The following is a 19,116-nucleotide window of genomic DNA, read 5'->3' as shown; positions in this document are numbered from 1 at the left end:
GGGGAAGGGAGTGTATCCTGCTCCTGGCGGTGTGTGAGGGGGTATCCCTGCTCCTGATGGTGTGTGAGAGGGTGTAGCCCTGCTCCTGGTGGGGTATGAGCAGGGGGGCTATCCAGCACTTGGTGGTGGCTCTCTTGAACTACAGTGACTGTCGCTCCTTGATTTCTTGCTTTTTTGTTTCTGCTGATTGTTTCATTTGAATCCAGTTTCTTTTGCAGCTTTGTTTAAAACGTGTGGGTCCTACGGAGTTTGCGGTTTCATTGGCCCTCTTTCTCCCCCCGCCCCACCATCCCAATTTTCTCGTTCCCTGTCCTGAATGGCTACAGATCCGTGAGCACTGGCTACACTGCTTTACCTCACCCACGTGGCCTTTCTCTATGCCCGAGCCTGGCAACGTCAGCGGGTTATTTGACTCGGGGAGACCTCACATGTGAGCCTGATCCTGCCTCATATGCATGTTTCGAGCGGGAGGCACCGGATACTGATTGGGAGAGGGAAACCCTGGCTGACATTGCCCGCTCTCTAACCCAGGAGCACGGACTAACTGTAACGGGGCCTACTGCTGCCCTAAGGTTGAGATCAGCTACGCAGCAGTCTGTGGGATATGTCTTGGGAGCTTCCTGGTCTGTGTGGTGCAGTACCACACTGGGTGATGCATGTATCTACTGAGCCATTAAGCAAAGGCTGAAACACGTTTACTCCACAAGCGCCCCTCCCCCCACAAGTGATGGAAAAGCAAACTCCCTTTGTACACCGAAAATTATAAACCCTGACTGAGCAACAAGGCCGCTGTGTGTAAACTGCTGCATCGTGAGCTCCGGTTAACCACCTGATCTTTTGGATAATTGGTATCCTTGTACTGACTGTTCTCCACAGAAAGAAGTAATCCAGGCCCTGCCCAAACTGATCAAACTCAATCCCATCGTGGTGAAAGAGGTCTTTAACCGGCTCCTGGGAACCACACACGGTGAGTCATGGCAAAATTTACCATGTGAGGGGGAGGCTGTGTGTAAAGGTGAGATATTACTGGGGGAACAGTAGGGAATATTAATTACACTGTCCCCTCTCCCCAGTATCAGTGTGAGATATTACTGGGGGAACAGTAGGGAATATTACACTGTCCCCTCTCCCCAGTATCAGTGTGAGATATTACTGGGGGAACAGTAGAGAATATTAATTACACTGCCCCCCTCTCCCCAGTATCAGTGTGAGATATTACTGGGGGTACAGTAGGGAATATTAATTACACTGTCCCCTCTCCCCAGTATCAGTGTGAGATATTACTGGGGGAACAGTAGGGAATATTAATTACACTGTCCCCTCTCCCCAGTATCAGTGTGAGATATTACTGGGGGAACAGTAGGGAATATTAATTACACTGTCCCCTCTCCCCAGTATCAGTGTGAGATATTACTGGGGGAACAGTAGGGAATATTAATTACACTGCCCCCCTCTCCCCAGTATCAGTGTGAGATATTACTGGGGGAACAGTAGGGAATATTAATTACACTGCCCCCTCTCCCCAGTATCAGTGTGAGATATTACTGGGGGAACAGTAGGGAATATTAATTACACTGCCCCCCTCTCCCCAGTATCAGTGTGAGATATTACTGGGGGAACAGTAGGGAATATTAATTACACTGCCCCCTCTCCCCAGTATCAGTGTGAGATATTACTGGGGGAACAGTAGGGAATATTAATTACACTGCCCCCCTCTCCCCAGTATCAGTGTGAGATATTACTGGGGGAACAGTAGGGAATATTAATTACACTGCCCCCTCTCCCCAGTATCAGTGTGAGATATTACTGGGGGAACAGTAGGGAATATTAATTACACTGCCCCCCTCTCCCCAGTATCAGTGTGAGATATTACTGGGGGAACAGTAGGGAATATTAATTACACTGTCCCCTCTCCCCAGTATCAGTGAGAGATATTACTGGGGGAACAGTAGGGAATATTACACTGTCCCCTCTCCCCAGTATCAGTGTGAGATATTACTGGGGGAACAGTAGGGAATATTAATTACACTGTCCCCTCTCCCCAGTATCAGTGTGAGATATTACTGGGGGAACAGTAGGGAATATTAATTGCACTGCCCCACTCTCCCCAGTATCAGTGTGAGATCTTACTGGGGGAACAGTAGGGAATATTATACTGTCCCCTCTCCCCAGTATCAGTGTGTGATATTACTGGGGGAACAGTAGGGAATATTAATTACACTGTCCCCTCTCCCCAGTATCAGTGTGAGATATTAGTGGGGGAACAGTAAGGAATATTACACTGTCCCCTCTCCCCAGTATCAGTGTGAGATATTACTGGAGGAACAGTAGGGAATATTAATTACACTGCCCCCTCTCCCCAGTATCAGTGTGAGATATTACTGGGGGAACAGTAGGGAATATTACACTGTCCACTCTCCCCAGTATCAGTGTGAGATATTACTGGGGGAACAGTAGGGAATATTAATTACACTGTCCCCTCTCCCCAGTATCAGTGTGGGATAATACTGGGGGAACAGTAGGGAATATTAATTACACTGCCCCCTCTCCCCAGTATCAGTGTGAGATATTACTGGGGGAACAGTAGGGAATATTACACTGTCCACTCTCCCCAGTATCAGTGTGAGATATTACTGGGGGAACAGTAGGGAATATTAATTACACTGTCCCCTCTCCCCAGTATCAGTGTGGGATAATACTGGGGGAACAGTAGGGAATATTAATTACACTGTCCCCTCTCCCCAGTATCAGTGTGGGATATTACTGGGGGAACAGTAGGGAATAATACACTGTCCTCCCCTGTATCATTTTGGGATGTTAGCTAGCGGGAGTTTGGGGGGGGGCGGTGGGTGGTGGGAGGAGCAATGTATCGGTGTGGGATGTTACCAGGTTGAGATGGTGTGCTGTTGCTGAGGATACGCTGCGGGTGGCAGGTGGTGAAGGAAGTGGAGGAGGACATTCACACTTAATTCTGTTTCAATACTTCAAAAACTGCGCGCTCGCAGTGGACACTCTGATATTTATTAGCTTTCTCTCAATAGGTGAGGGAGGCTCAACGGCAATTTCACCTTTGACCCCAGGTGACCTGCTGATAGCCCTGCACAACATCGACTCCACCAAATGCGACATGAAATCAATAATCAAAGGTAACCGATATCTGCAATCTCCCTCCCACTGACTTAAATTTATACAATTGCTTGTCATGTCTTGTCAGGAGCATTTCAAAGCACTTCATGCAATGAGTTACTGTTATGTGGGTAAACATGGCAGCCAATTTGCTCAGCAGCAATGAGTTGAAAAACTAGTTGATTTTTTTTTTTGGTGAACTTGGTTCAGAGGAATGTTGTCCAGGCCGCTGGGAGAACTCCCTTTTCTTTTTCGAATAACGCTGAGAGATCTTAAACATTCACCAGAGCAGGCAGACAGAGCCTTGGCTTAACATCTCATCTGAAGAATGGCACCTCTGACAATGTAGCACTCCCTCGGTCTTGTCCTTCAGTGTCAGCCTAGATTATGTGCTTGAATCCTGGAGTAGGGCTTGACCCCGCCACCTCCTGACACAGAACAAGGGGGCATAACCCTAAAATTAGAGCTGGACTGTTCAGGGGTGATGTCAGGAAGCACTTCTTCACACAAAGGGTAGTGGAAATCTGGAACTCTCTCCCTCAAAAAGGGGAGTCAATTGAAAATTTCAAAATTGAGATTGATAGATTTTTGTTAGGCCAAGAGCATTAAGGGTTACGGAACCAAGGCGAATAAATGGAGTTGAGATACAGATCAGCCATGATCTGATTGAATGGCGGAACAGGCTCGAGGGGCTGAATGGACCACTCCTGTTCCTATGTTCCTGGATGACTACCAACAGAGCTTTGCTGACAGTTTGTGAATTTGATTTCATCTGGGCTGTTAATGAATCACCTTGAGGGACCAGGAGGGTGAGTTTGGCCTGTGCATGTGGGGTGAATTTGGCTGGCACTGTGTTTTTGGATAGTTCCCTGTGATGGAATAGGAGCAGTTTGGGACGGTGGCTGGGAACTGGCTGAGCGCACCTTCCGGTGCCTGTGGGGGGAAAAAAAAACCCTCGAGATAGTAGAGGAGAGGGAGTCATTCCAAAGAGATAACTTCCTCCTCTCCTCTCCAGAAGAGAGAACATCCATCCAGGGTCATAGTTCCATGGGTACAGGCTGTCCTCCAACTTCTCAACTGTTCTTCATATGTGAGCCCAAGACAGTGAGTGACAGCAGGTTATGCAAACGTGGTGTCACAGCCTAAACTTGAACCTGTCCTTGGCCAATGCATGTGATTCCCAGTGGGAGTCACTGGGTAGCATGCAGGAGCAGGAATTCTGTTTCTCCTCCTCTCTCTTTCCTAGCCCAGTAGAGTGGAGCACAATTGTAGCACTCCTATGGCCATCCCAGGAGAGATCAGCTAACTCAGCGCAGGCAAGGGATAGAGCTTGGGACCTTCTGGCCTGTGTGGCACAACTACTAACTGCCTGAACTAGCTGTGCCCTCAGTGGGGGGGGTGGGGGTTGTGCATTGATGACCTATCAATGATACTGATCGACTATTCCAATGCTCTCCTTGCTGGCCTCCCACCTTGCACCCTCCGTAAACTTGAGCTTTTCCAAAACTCTGTTGCCCGTATCCTAACTCGCACTAAGTCCTGTTCACCCATCACCTTCTGCGCTCGCTGATCCCGGTCCGGCAGCACATCGATTTTAAAATTCTCATCCTCGTGTTCAAATCCCTCCATGGCCTCGCCCCTCCCTATCTCTGTAACCTCCTCTAGCCCTACAACTCTCCGAGAGCTCTGTTTTCTTCCGATTCTGGTCGATTTCCATCGCCCCAACATTGGCGGCCTTGCCTTCAGCTGCCTAGGCCCTAAGTTCTGGAAATTCCCTCCCTAAACCTCTCCATCTCTCTTTCCTCCTTTAAGACGCTCCTTAAAAGCTACCTCTTTGACCAAGCTTTTGGTCACCTGTCCTAATATCTCCTTATGTGGCTCGGTGTCAGATTTTGTCTGATAATTGCTCCTGTGAAGTGCCTTGGGATGTTTTACTATGGTAAAGGTGCGATATAAATGCAAGTTGTTTTATGAGACACTTTTTTATCTGGAGTTGATCACTGACTGGTTATGACCCGATTTTTCTTTTTTAAGCTACGAACCTGTGCTTCGCAGAGAGGAACGTGTACACGTCAGAGGTTCTTGCTGTCGTGATGCAGCAGCTGATGGAACAGAGCCCACTCCCCATGCTGCTGATGCGAACAGTTATTCAGTCACTTACTATGTACCCGCGGCTTGGGGGCTTTGTCATGAACATCCTGTCCCGGCTCATAATGAAACAGGTAATGGGAAAAAGAAAGGGTGCCTAGTAAGCGGTGCTGTTTATTTTTCGATGGGTTGAGTCTTGACACCACTGTGTCAACCAATGAGTTGCAGGTGAGGCGGGACTTACAGCAGTCTATTTTACAGCAAACAAAATCTATTTAAACAGAGTCTCTATGCACTGCAGCAAACAGAGTCTATTTAAAGAGAGTCTCTACGCACTGCAGCAAACAGAACTCATGACTAAAACTACAGCAAAGTCTCCTGATAAAAGCAGGATCATTTTTCCAGTAAATTATGTCATCCCAGTTACTTACAGCAATGTGGGCTCCAGGCGTGGTTGACGGGAATTACCCAATCATCTCCAGTCTGGCCGGGATTTCTGGCGTCACTATATGCAACCAATTTTTAAAAATTCATTCTTGGGATGTGGGCGTCGCTTGCAGGGCTGGCGTTTATTGCCCATCGCTAGTTGCTCTTGCGAAGGTGGTGATGAGCCGCCTTCTTGAACCACTGCAGTATGTGTGGTGAAGGTACTCCCACAGTGTTGTCAGGTAGGGAGTTCCGGGATTTTGACCCAGTGACGATAAAGGAACGGCCGATATATGTCAACGTCGGGATGGTCCACGTTGGGGGAGAGCTTGGAGGTGATGGTGTTCCCGTGCACCTGCTGCCCTTGTCCTTCTGGGTGGTGGAGGTCGCGGGTTGGTGTGTTATAATGTGCACTTTTGAGGGACCCTGGCAAGATTTCAATAAGAATAAACGAGCAGAAGGAATTGAATCGTAACCTAATGTTTGCAATCTGGGATTTGTCTGGTGTGATTCTAGCACAATGCAGTGTGAGGCACTGAAGCAGGTTTGATCAGGAATTGTCAGTGAGTCCCAGTTTGGGGACTGGCTGAGGCAGTGGGTAGCTCCCTGTGCTTTCAACTCTGGGACCGAGTTTCAAATTACCTGCCCTGGGAGTGTTTGATGGGATGGGTTAGTGGGAATGTCACTCTACATGTAACCTCTTGGTGAGCTGACTGATAACTTTAACATTACAATTAGCAAACTCTTGATTATAATTTCTGGCATACGTGGAGCTGGTATTTGGTGGGTTGCCGTATAATAAGGTTTCTCTTCTCTGTGTTGCTGTAGGTTTGGAAATATCCCAAGGTGTGGGAAGGCTTCATTAAATGCTGCCAGCGAACGAAACCTCAGTCCTTCCAGGTCCTGCTGCAGCTCCCACCCACTCAACTCGCCAATGTTTTCGAGAAGTGCCCGGAGCTCCGTGAACCACTCCTGACGCACGTGCGTTCTTTCACACCCCACCAGGTACGTAGATACTGCAGGTGGAAAGGGGTTCTTTCCCTTTATCCGATGTGCATTGAACCCCCTTTTCAATGCAATTTCTTACCCTGTCCCTTAGCCTTCGGGTTTCCCATGTTCAATCGGCAGCAGCGGAATTGGCCTCTTCGAGTTGCCACACTGTGTTGCCATTGGAAGGTGTGTGAGGGAGGCATAGGCATTGGCAATGGCAGTGCCTCCTGGGCACCAGTGCCTACTCTCCTTCGCAATGTGGCTACGGACATCAAAGTTACAACACATTTGGCCTATCACACCTGCCAGTTCTTCCTCTGGAGCTATTACTCTAATCCCATTTCCCATCTCTTTTCTCATATCCTTTTCTATGCTTCCTTTTCAAATCATAATTCAAATGACCTCAATAGCCACTTGTGGTAAAGCATTCCATGTTCTAATAATCCTCTGTACTAAAACATTTTTTCTAACTTCCCTCTTTTTCTAGTGATAATCCTGAGTCTGTGCCCCCTTGTTACCAACCAGTGGAAACGATCTCTCGCTATTTACCCTCTCAAAATCTTATCATTTTAAAACCCTCTATTAGACCTCCCCCCCCCACTCCCCTCCCACCAAGCCATCTCTGTTCCAGTGAAAAAAGCCCCAATCTTTCAAACCTTTTTTGTGACTATAATCTCTCATTCCTGGTAACATTCTAGTGGATCTTCACTTTCCCCTTTCCGTGACTTTAATATCCTTCCTATAATGGGGTGCCCAGACCTGCATGCAATACTCCAATTGTAGCTGAACCTATATCTTGTACAAATTCATTATCGCTTCCTTGCTTTTATATTCAATGCCCCTGTGTATAAAACCCAGAGTCCCATTTACCTTGTGATGACCGTTTCTCCCTGCACTCCCAACTTTAAAGATTGATGTGTCTGCTCCCCTACATCTCTGTCCCTCCACTCTGTTAAGAATCTTACTGTGTAGGCAGTAATTCCTCTTGTTTTTTCCTAAAATGTGCTCTTTCAAATTTTGGGATACAGTATATGAGTAATTTGAGTCATGACATATGGTGAGTGTAGCATGCTTGGGAGGAACAGGTGACTTTGGACCTATGGATCCCACAGCTCTCCACCTCTGGGGTTTTCCTTGTGTCATTTCTGGATCCGTTGTAGACTAATTGATTGCTATGATTAGTCAACAACTCCATGATGTTGTCGGGGCCCAAATCAAAGGCTATGGGCCCCGACAACATCCCGGCTGTAGTGCTGAAGACTTGTGCTCCAGAACTAGCCGCGCCTCTAGCCAAACTGTTCCAGTACAGCTACAACACTGGCATCTACCCGACAATGTGGAAAATTGCCCAGGTATGTCCTGTCCACAAAAAGCAGGACAAATCCAATCCGGTCAATTACCGCCCCATCAGTCTACTCTCAATCATCGGCAGAGTGATGAAAGGTGTCGTCGACAGTGCTATCAAGCGGCACTTACTCACCAATAACCTGCTCGCCGATGCTCAGTTTGGGTTCCGCCAGGACCACTCGGCTCCAGACTTCATTACAGCCTTGGTCCAAATATGGACAAAAGAGCTGAATTCCAGAGGTGAGGTGAGAGTGACTGCCCTTGACATCAAGGCAGCATTTGACCGAGTGTGGCACCAAGGAGCCCTAGTAAAATTGAAGTCAATGGGAATCGGGGAAAACTCTCCAGTGGCTGGAGTCATACCTAGCACAAAGGAGATGGTAGTGGTTGTTGGAGACCAATCATCTCAGCCCTAGGGCATTGCTGCAGGAGTTCCTAAGGGTTGTGTCCTAGGCCCAACCATCTTCAGCTGCTTCATCAATGACCTTCCCTCCATCATAAGGTCAGAAATGGGGATGTTCGCTGATGATTGCACAGTGTTCAGTTCCATTCGCAACCCCTCAAATAATGAAGCAGTCCGAGCCCACATGCAGCAAGACCTGGACAACATCCATGCTTGGGCTGATAAGTGGCAAGTAACATTCGCGCCAGACAAGTGGCAGGCAATGACCATCTCCAACAAGAGAGAGTCTAACCACCCCCCCTTGACATTCAACGGCATTATCATCGCCGAATCCCCCACCATCAACATCCTGGGAGTCACCATTGACCAGAAACTTAACTGGACCAGCCATATAAACACTGTGGTTACAAGAGCAGGTCAGAGGCTGGGTATTCTGTGGCGAATGACTCACCTCCTGACTCCCCAAAGCCTTTCCACCATCTGCAAGGCACAAGTCAGGAGTGTGATGGAATACTCTCCATTTGCTTGGATGAGTGCAGCTCCAACAACACTCAAGAAGCTCGACACCATCCAGGACAAAGCAGCCCGATAGATTGGCACCCCATCCACCACCCTAAACATTCACTCCCTTCACCACCGGCGCACAGTGGCTGCAGTGTGTACCATCCACAGGATGCACTGCAGCAACTTGCCAAGGCTTCTTCGACAGCACCTTCCAAACCCACGACCTCTACCACCTAGAAGGACAAGAGTAGCAGGCACATGGGAACAACACCACCTGCACATTCCCCTCCAAGTCACACACCATCCCGACTTGGAAATATATCGCTGTTCCTTTATCGTCGCTGGATCAAAATCCTGGAACTCCCTTCTTAACAGCACTGTGGGAGAACCTTCACCACACGGACTGCAGCGGTTCAAGAAGGCGGCTCACCACCACCTTCTCAAGGGCAATTAGGGATGGGCAATAAATGCCGGCTTCGCCAGCGACGCCCACATCCCGTGAACGAATAAAAAAAAATATTGCGACAATCAGGATAGTAGAAGGCAAACTAGATGGACAGTGGTCTTTTTTGGTCAAGCTGTTCCTATGTTCTCTGCGTTGAACTGCATTTGCCACCTATCTGCCCCCTTCACTAACCTGTTTGTCCTGCTGCAATCTCCTACATTTTTTCTGTTTGTCACGCCCCCTAATTTGGCATCATCAGCAAACCTCAGTGTCATTCCTCTTGTTCATACATTCAAGTTAATGGATCCCAGCACAGATCCTTGGTATACCAGCTCCCATGCTCGACCAATCCCAGAAACATCCCTTTTACCCCGACTCTGTTTCTGTACCCCAGCTATCCCTCTCTCCGTGCAGCTGCCTTCCCTTTAATACCATGTACCATCCGCTTAAACAACATCTACTGTAATTCCCTGGGGAAACTGTTGTTCGGGGTGCGAAGGTGGATACCTTGGGTGTAAGGGCACCCATTGTATGGATTTATCCCATCCCCTGATTGCTGAGGGCAGGTTCTGCGTCATTTAGAAGCTAATGCATCGACTTGGCAGGTGCTGCAGCTATCAGGGAGTGCAGTAGGCGAGTACTTGAGTTAATGAGTTCGATTCCAGATCGAGTTTAAGCAAAAATGAACAAAAGGAGAGTCCAATCACTGCGTCACAGGGAGAAGCACATGCCTAAAGATAACACTGCTCCTTGCTTGAAGTGGTCAACTACTGGGAACAAGCCACGAGTTTCGGTGTCAATATTTATCGGTTACACAGACCATCCATCTTTCACTAATTTTATTCTTGCTCAACTCCAGCAAAACCACATTCCAAAGTCGATCATGACTGTGCTGGAGGCCAACTCGAAGCCAGAGGTGGAACCTATGGAGCCCAAGCCAATGAGTGAGGTGAGTGCTGCAGGACATGTTTCTGAAAACTACCATGGCTTTGAAGCTTTATCGACTGGGCCTGAAATTCCTAAAATAATGAAATGAGACTGGATGAATAATCCTTACTGCGTGTTGAAGATCAGTGGCTGATAGTCACTTTGACCGCTGTATTTTATTGATTTTTCAGATAATAGAATCATAGAATGATACAGCACAGGAGGCGGCCATTCGGCCCATCATGCCTGTGCTGGCTCTTTGAAAGAGCTGTCCAATTAGTCCCACTGCCTCTGCTCTTTCCCCATAGCCCTGCAGATTTTTCCCCTTCAAGTATTTGTCCAATTCCCTTTCGAAAGTTATTATTGATTCTCCTTCCACCACCCTTCTAGGTGGTGCATTCCAGATCACAGCAACCCGCTGCTGTTAAGACTGTTAAATTTTCCTTATGTTGATATTCTGTAATTCCCTCCCTAAACCTCTGCCTCTCTACCTCTCCTCCTTTAAGTCACTCCTTAAAACCTACCTCTTTGACCAAGCTTTTGGTCACCTGTCCCAATATCTCTTTGTGGCTCGGCGTCAAATTTTGTTCGTGAAGCGCCTTGGGTCGTTTTTACTACGTTAAAGTCGCTATATAAATGCAAATTGTTATCTACTGCACTAGTGACCCAGAAGTCGTGAGTTCAAACCCCACCATGACCAGTTGAATTGAATTCAATAAATCTGATAATTTGGAGGCCAACCCAGAAAGTAAAATCATGAAAGCTGCCTGATTATCATAAAAATCCAACTGGTTCACTAAGTGTCCTTCAGGGAAGGAAACCTGCTGTCCTTATCTGGCCTGAGCTACACGTGACTTCAATCCACATTACATGGTGGACTGTGCCTCTGAAGTGATCTAGAAAACCACCCAATTGTACAAACAATCGCTTGAAGGTGGCCCACCATCTTTTAAGGGCAGTACCATGTCATGAGATTAAAAAAAAACAATTCTGGCCCAACTATGATGCCCCTTGTAGTTGAATTGCTTACTGATGCTTTGTCCAGACTCACATGAAGATGGCCACTGGTACCTCATCCATGAGGGTGGCCACTGCATGTGGAACAGGTACCAGCAAGCGAGGGCGCCTTTAGAAGGGAGACAATTTGGGGGGGATAAACTAACGTGTACTTGTTAAAATGTCTGAGCCCCTAAGGTCTCCTTGGTTGTTGGTTTTGGTGCAATTGTCACAGATTCTGACTGTAACTCTGGCTGTTTTTCTTGTTGTGTGACAGGAAGAGCTACAGCACCTGACCATTGCTCACGCACAGAAGGATATGATCACAGTGCGCCTGGCGCAAGAGAAAGCCTTGAAGAGAAAACTGGAGGAGGAGCAAAAACTTAAACAGCAGCAGCTGGCGGCCCAGTTACACCCCATTCAGTCTGTCCTCGGCCCCCCCATTCAGTCTGTCCTGGGCCCCCCCATTCAGTCTGTCCTGGGCCCCCCCATTCAGTCTGTCCTGGGCCCCCCCATTCAGTCTGTCCTGGGCCCCCCCATTCAGTCTGTCCTGGGCCCCCCCATTCAGTCTGCCCTGGGCCCCCCCATTCAGTCTGCCCTGGGCCCCCCCATTCATTCTGTCCTGGGCCCCCCCATTCATTCTGTCCTGGGCCCCCCCATTCAGTCTGTCCTGGGCCCCCCCATTCAGTCTGTCCTGGGCCCCCTCAGCCTGGCTGTCCGAGGCCCACCCAACCTGGCTGCCCCCAAGCCCCCCGCCCAGGCTGCCCCCATGCCCCCCATCCAGGCTGCCCCCAAGCCCCCCGTGCAGGCTGCCCCCAAGCCCCCCGTGCAGGCTGCCCCCAAGCCCCCCGTGCAGGCTGCCCCCAAGCCCCCCGTGCAGGCTGCCCCCAAGCCCCCCGTGCAGGCTGCCCCCAAGCCCCCCGTGCAGGCTGCCCCCAAGCCCCCCGGCCAGGCTGCCCCCAAGCCCGCCGGCCAGGCTGCCCCGAAGCCCGCCGGCCAGGCTGCCCCGAAGCCCGCCGGCCAGGCTGCCCCGAAGCCCGCCGGCCAGGCTGCCCCGAAGCCCGCCGGCCAGGCTGCCCCGAAGCCCGCCGGCCAGGCTGCCCCGAACCCCCCCGGCCAGGCTGCCCCGAACCCCCCCGGCCAGGCTGCCCCGAAGCCCCCCGGCCAGGCTGCCCCGAAACCCCCCGGCCAGGCTGCCCCGAAACCCCCCGGCCAGGCTGCCCCAAAGCCCCTCGGCCAGGCTGCCCCGAGCCAGCTGACTACAGCCTCTGCAGTCGTACCAAAGGACGAGCTGATGGAAGTCAGCAGTAGTGTTCCTGATCCGGATGTTAGCAGAGAGACCGAGACTCCAACAATCATCATAAATGTGAAAGGGGAAGAGGAGGGATCAATGGGAATGGATGAAAAATCCCATGGGATGGTCGTCATGGACACTGAAGGACAGATTGTAGTTAAGGTAATAGCACCTAAATACAGGCTTATGCCCTTACACTGTGATATGCAGACAGCGCGATGCAACTTGAGTGCCAGGGTTGCTGAGTGCAGCCTGTCATAGAGGCAACTCAATCTGCTTGATATATATTAATGATCTGGACTTAGGTACTCAGGGCATAATTTCAAAATTTGCAGATGACACGAAACTCGGCAGTGTAGTAAACAGTGAGGAGGATAGTAACAGACTTCAGGAGGACATAGATGTTCGCTGATGATGACATAGTGTTCAGTTGCATTCGCAACCCCTCAGATAATGAAGCAGTCCGTGCCCGCATGCAGCAAGACCTGGACAACATCCAGGCTTGGGCTGATAAGTGGCAAGTAACATTCGTGCCAGACAAGTGCCAGGCAATGACCATCTCCAACAAGAGAGAGTCTAACCACCTCCCCTTGACATTCAACGGCATTACCATCGCCGAATCCCCACCATCAATATCCTGGGGGTCACCATTGACCAGAAACTTAACTGGACCAGCCACATAAATGCTGTGGCTACAAGAGCAGGTCAGAGGCTGGGTATTCTACGGCGAGTAACTCACCTCCTGACTCCCCAAACCTTTCCACCATCTACAAGGCACAAGTCAGGAGTGTGATGGATGAGTGCAGCTCCAACAACACTCAAGAAGCTCGACACCATCCAGGACAAAGCAGCCTGCTTGATTGGCACCCTATCTACCACCCTAAACATTCACTCCCTTCACCACCGGCGCACAGTGGCTGCAGTGTACCATCCACAGGATGCTCTGCAGCAACTCGCCAAGACTTCTTCGACAGCACCTCCCAAACCAGCGACCTCTACCACCTAGAAGGACAAGGGCAGCAGGCACGTGGGAACAACACCACACCTGCACATTCCCCTCCAAGTCACACACCATCCCGACTTGGAAATATATCACAGTTCCTCCATTGTCGTTGGGTCAAAATCCTGGAACTCCCTTCCTAACAGCACTGTGGGAGAACCTTCACCACACGGACTGCAGCAGTTCAAGAAGGCGGCTCAGCACCACCTTCTCAAGGGCAATTAGGGATGGGCAATAAATGCCGGCCTCGCCAGCGACGCCCATATCCCATGAACGAATAATAGGAACATAGAGAACATAGGAACAGGAGTAGGCCATTCAGCCCCTTGTGCCTGCTCCGCCATTTGATAAGATCATGGCTGATCTGTGATCTAACTCCATATACCTGCCTTTGGCCCATATCCGTTAATACCTTTGGTTGCCAAAAAGCTATCCATCTCACATTTAAATTTAGCAATTGAGCTAGTATCAGTTGCCGTTTGCGGAAGAGAGTTCCAAACTTCTACCACCCTTTGTGTGTAGAAATGTTTTCTAATCTCACTCCTGAAAGGTCTGGCTCTAATTTTTAGACTGTGTCCCCTACTCCTAAAATCCCCAACCAGCGGAAATAGTTTCTCTCTATCCACCCTATCTGTCCCCCTTAATATCTTATAAACTTCAATCAGATCACCCATTAACCTTCTAAACTCTGGAGAATACAACCCCAATTTGTGTAATCTCTCCTCGTAACTTAACCCTTGAAGTCCGGGTATCATTCTAGTAAACCTACGCTGCACTCCCTCCAAGGCCAATATGTCCTTCCGAAGGTGCGGTGCCCAGAACTGCTCACAGTACTCCAGGTGCAGTCTAACCAGGGTTTTGTATAGCTGCAGCATAACTTCTGCCCCCTTGTACTCTAGTCCTCTAGATATAAAGGCCAGCATTCCATTAGCCTTATTGATTATTTTCTGCACCTGTTCATGATACTTCAATGATCTATGTACCTGAACCCCTAAGTCCCTTTGGACATCCACTGTTTTTAATTTTTTACCATTTAGAAAGTACCCTGTTCTATCCTTTTTTGATCCAAAGTGGATGACCTCACATTTGTCTACATTGAATTCCATTTGCCACAGTTTTGCCCATTCACCTAATCTATCAATATCCCTTTGTAATTTTATGTTTTCATCTACACTGCTTACAATGCCACCAATCTTTGTGTCATTGGCAAACTTAGATATGAGACTTTCTATGCCTTCATCTAAGTCGTTAATAAATATTGTGAATAATTGAGGCCCCAAGACAGATCCCTGCGGGACTCCACTAGTCACATCCTGCCAATGTGAGTACCTACCCATTATCCCTACTCTCTGTCGCCTTTCGCTCAGCCAACTTCCTAACCAAGTCCGTACTTTTCCCTCGATTCTGTGGGCTTCTATCTTAGCTAACATTCTCTTATGTGGGACCTTATCAAATGCCTTCTGGAAGTCCATATAAATAACATCCATTGACATTCCCCTGTCCACTACTTTAGTCACCTCTTCAAAAGATTCAAAAGGCACGACCTACCTTTCACAAATCCATGCTGGTTCTCTCTGATTAACTGAAAATTCTCGAGGTGTTCAGTCACCCTATCCTTAATTATAGACTCCAGCAATTTCCCCACAACAGATGTTAGGCTAACTGGTCTATAATTCCCCGGTTTCCCTCTCTCTCCTTTCTTAAAAAGCGGAGTGACGTGCAATTTTCCAATCTAGAGGGACGGTTCCTGAATCTAGAGAACTTTGAAAGATTATAGTTGGGGCATCTGCAATGTGCTCACCTACTTCCTTTAAAATCCTGGGATGGAAAACATCTGGTCCTGGGGATTTGTCATTCTTTAGTGCTATTATTTTCTTCATCAATAAAAAAAAGTAACATTCGCGCTAGACAAATGCCAGGCAATGACCATCTCCAACAAGAGAGCGTCTAACCACCTCCCTTTGACATTCAACGGCATTACCATCGCCGAATCCCCCACCATCAACATTCTGGGGTTCATCATTGACCAGAAACTTAACTGGACCAGCCACATAAATACTGTGGCTACAAGAGCAGGTCAGAGGCTGGGTATTTTGCGGTGAGTGACTCACCTCCTGACTCACTAAAGCCTTTCCACTATCTACAAGGCACAAGTCAGGAGTGTGATGGAATACTCTCCACTTGCCTGGATGAATGCAGCTCCAACAACATTCATGAAGCCCGCTTGATTGGCACCCCATCCACCACCCTAAACATTCACTCCCTTCACCACCGGTGCACCGTGGCTGCAGTGTGTACCATCTGCAGCAACTCGCCAAGGCTTCTTCGACAGTACCTCCCAAACCCACGACCTCTACCACCACAAGGGCAGCAGGCACATGGGAACAACACAACCCGCACGTTCCCCTCCAAGTCACACACCATCCCAACTTGGAAATATATCATCGTTGCTAGGTCAAAATCATGGCACTCCCTACCTAACAGCACTGTGGGAGAACTTCACCACACGGACTGCAGCGGTTCAAGGCGGCGGCTCACCACCACCTTCTTGAGGGCAATTAGGGATGGGCAATAAATGCCGGCCTTCTCAGCGACGTCCACATCCCATGGATGAATTTTAAAAAAGACAGACTGATGAAATGGGCAGACGCAGTTTAACGCAGAGAAGTGTGAAGTGATACATTTTGGTAGGAAGAATGAGGAGAGGCAATATAAACTAAATGGTACAATTTTAAAGGGGGTCCAGGAACAGAGACACCTGGGGGTGTATGTACACAAATCTTTGATGGTGGCAGGACAAATGGGGAAGGCTGTTTAAAAAAGCATACGGGATCCTTGGCTTTATAAAAGTCATAGCATAGAAAAGCAAACCTGTTATGCCCAGAATTGGCCACAATAGCTGAGGGCTTATCGATGATTTATTAAGGTTTAGTATGACACGACCTCGACAAGTCTGTGACACTGCTCTTCCCACCTCTGCTGTTGACACAGGACTCGGAGGCAGGGAAACCTGCTGGCCAGCGTCCACTACTCCATGAAGTGGGTCACCTGGTGGAGCCGGATCACGGGGACATCACGGAGCAGGTGATCCTCGTCCGGGACGACCCAATGGCGGCAGACAATCCGGCGTCTGGCAATGGGCAGTCGGCCAAGCCGCCAGAAGAGGCGATGGAGCAAGGCGCGGAGGGAGGGGAGCCCGAGGAGAAAGGAGGCGAGGACGCGGAGAAGGGGCAGGCGGCTGGAAACGGAGCTCAGCAGCCCGTCACGAAACGCAAATCTGCTTTGAGGAAAAGTAGCTAAGAACTTCCGTGGAAATTTCAGCCATAGAGTTTGTGTAGTTACCTGGCCCTCAGTGTTGTTAGTTCATTGATAGCAGCCAAATACTGGCTGAAAAGGACAGATTAAAAACCGCAAACTTCGAGGGTAGGTGGAACCTCTGCCCGTTAGCTCCAGCTTCCTCGTTCTTGGTCTCTAAATAATGCAAGGATCCGATTGAAGTTTTTGAAAAAAAATAAACAAGCAAGGTCCCATTGCGGTAAATAAATAAATAAATAACCAGTTACTCTGTTTTGGTGGTTGGTTGAGGGAGGAATGTTGGCCAGACACTGGATGGAGGACCCCTCCTCCTCTTTGAATCGTGGCCTTAGATTGTTTACAGCAGCTGAGCAGGCCTCCCCGCCCCCTGCTCCCCCGACTGTGCAGCGCTCCCTCAGTACTGCACTCAAGTGTCGGTTCAGATTATGGGCTCAAGTTTCTGGAATTGGGCTTGAACCCACGACCTTCTGACCACTGAGCCGAACTGACCGCCTGAACGCTCGACGTCCTCCAAGACTACGAGCAGATTGCGAGTGCAGTTTGAAATGTTTGATCGATCTGTTCCCCAGCGGTTTGTGTGAACCGCTATCGACTCGACGCGGAAGAACTAACCAGGCCGAGTCTCGGCATGTTTACAAGAGCAAGGAATGTAGGGGCCACGTCTGGTCCTCACAAACCTTGGGGTCGGGCTTGATTCTGGATTGAGCATGCACACCAGCGACTTCTGAATTCCTTCCGGAGTTTAGCGCAGGCTAATTTGTGTTTTGAGTTCAGATTCACTCTAGATCTGAATGTATTCCTTGTGCATTCATACCAATTTAGTCAAAACCGGTTTCAAACTGACCCTATAAGGCTATTGTCGGGCCCTGAGTAGGGTCTCTCCTGGTTCCTTCCTTTAAAACTCCAGTGAAGACATTTGTTCTTTTATTTAAAAAAAAATGTTGGGGGGAGAGTGGCTGTTTTGAGTTTGTGTAAAGTAAAAGTGCAATTTATGTAGTGCACAGACTGGGACCAGCGTGCTGGGTGGTATTACATCTGAAGCTGTAAGAATGTAAAATGAATAAAAGTTGGGAGAGTGTTGGGAATGACCACATGGAAGCCAGTGTCTGTATTTAAACACTGATTTGGAAGGGATTTTTAGAAAGAAATTCCTAATGTAGCCTCTGGGGGTGTGAGAGCTTGTGTGTCAGGATGGTGATGTTGGATCCCTGATCGTGAGTAGCATTGATTAGTTATGGTTGAGCCCCGAATCTCTCCCCCCACCTTTATCTCCTCTTCCCCCTTATCTCTTTCCCCCCCCCTCCCCCCCAATGTCTTGTATGCAAGAAATTTTACCCAGTTTCTGGGGTGTTTGAATTCTGTGTTTTCTAATTTGAATTATGCAGCTGCCTTAATGGCCCACTGAGTTAATTTGGTAAATTGCTGAGCCAAAAACACCAGGAAGGTCCCAAGTTGTGTCACTGGCCTGTGCTGAGTTAACTGATCGCAGCCAGGGCAGCAGCAAGGGTGCTACAATTGGCCTCAGTGTCCTGGGCTAGATTGGCGGGGGGGGGGGGGAGGGGGTAAACCAATCAGGGTTCCTGCTCCTGTAAAGGGCAATGTGCGCAGGATTGGGCACAACTGTATTCCTCCCTGCAGTCGAATAGCCCACTGAGGCTCACTGTCTAGGTTGATGTATTTAGAATGATCAGTGCAGGATGTAGCTGAGGGCTGCTAATTACCTTTGGGACTGTACCCTTCAGGAGAGCAGAGCAAACGCCTCATAATAAATAGCAAGAAAACAGCAGGAAACGAGACTGTGCACAATACCAAGAAATTGGCTACATTAACCAGGTGATGCTGAGTGGTACCCGGGAATAAGGACTGATCCCCTGGGCAAATGGTCAGCAGAAGGTAAAACTGGATTCACGGAGAACCAATCTATACTTAAACCCAGACAAACGAAAGCTCCCTGAAACATGCATTCTTTCATCAGATGCTCAGTGAAGTTTCCTAAAACTCCCATGTCGATCTAGATAGAATCAGAGAATCTTACAGCACAGAAGGAGGCTATTCGGCCTATCGTGCCTGTGCCGGCTCTCTGAACGAGCTATCCAATTAATCCCACTCACCTGCTCTTTCACCATAGCCCTGCAAATTGTTCCTTTTCAAGTATACGTTTCCTTCACCTGACATAAGCCAACACGTGGAATTCTGTGTGCCAAAACCAGACCGAGGTCGAGGGCTATTCAAATTGGAAACCCAGATCCCAATAG

General features: G+C 48.9%; 1 protein-coding gene across 1 annotated transcript in view; it reads left to right on the top strand.

The window, feature by feature from the left end:
- sympk (symplekin) overlaps positions 1-17,950 on the top strand; it is a 43,333-nt gene extending 25,383 nt beyond the window's left edge. Inside the window, exons 20-26 of the mRNA XM_067975022.1 lie at positions 877-967; positions 3,042-3,146; positions 5,161-5,348; positions 6,469-6,645; positions 10,189-10,278; positions 11,530-12,708; positions 16,538-17,950. Coding sequence (XP_067831123.1) covers positions 877-967; positions 3,042-3,146; positions 5,161-5,348; positions 6,469-6,645; positions 10,189-10,278; positions 11,530-12,708; positions 16,538-16,846 — 2,139 coding nt within the window. The 3' untranslated portion in view covers positions 16,847-17,950. The remainder of the gene's footprint in view (positions 1-876; positions 968-3,041; positions 3,147-5,160; positions 5,349-6,468; positions 6,646-10,188; positions 10,279-11,529; positions 12,709-16,537) is intronic.
- Positions 17,951-19,116: the final 1,166 nt, after the last annotated feature.

The sequence above is a fragment of the Heptranchias perlo genome, chromosome 41 (genome assembly GCF_035084215.1).
Source record: "Heptranchias perlo isolate sHepPer1 chromosome 41, sHepPer1.hap1, whole genome shotgun sequence".
Classification (NCBI taxonomy): domain Eukaryota; kingdom Metazoa; phylum Chordata; class Chondrichthyes; order Hexanchiformes; family Hexanchidae; genus Heptranchias; species Heptranchias perlo.
Note: the sequence above shows the minus strand (reverse complement) of the source record. Positions and strands in the feature narration are given on the sequence as shown.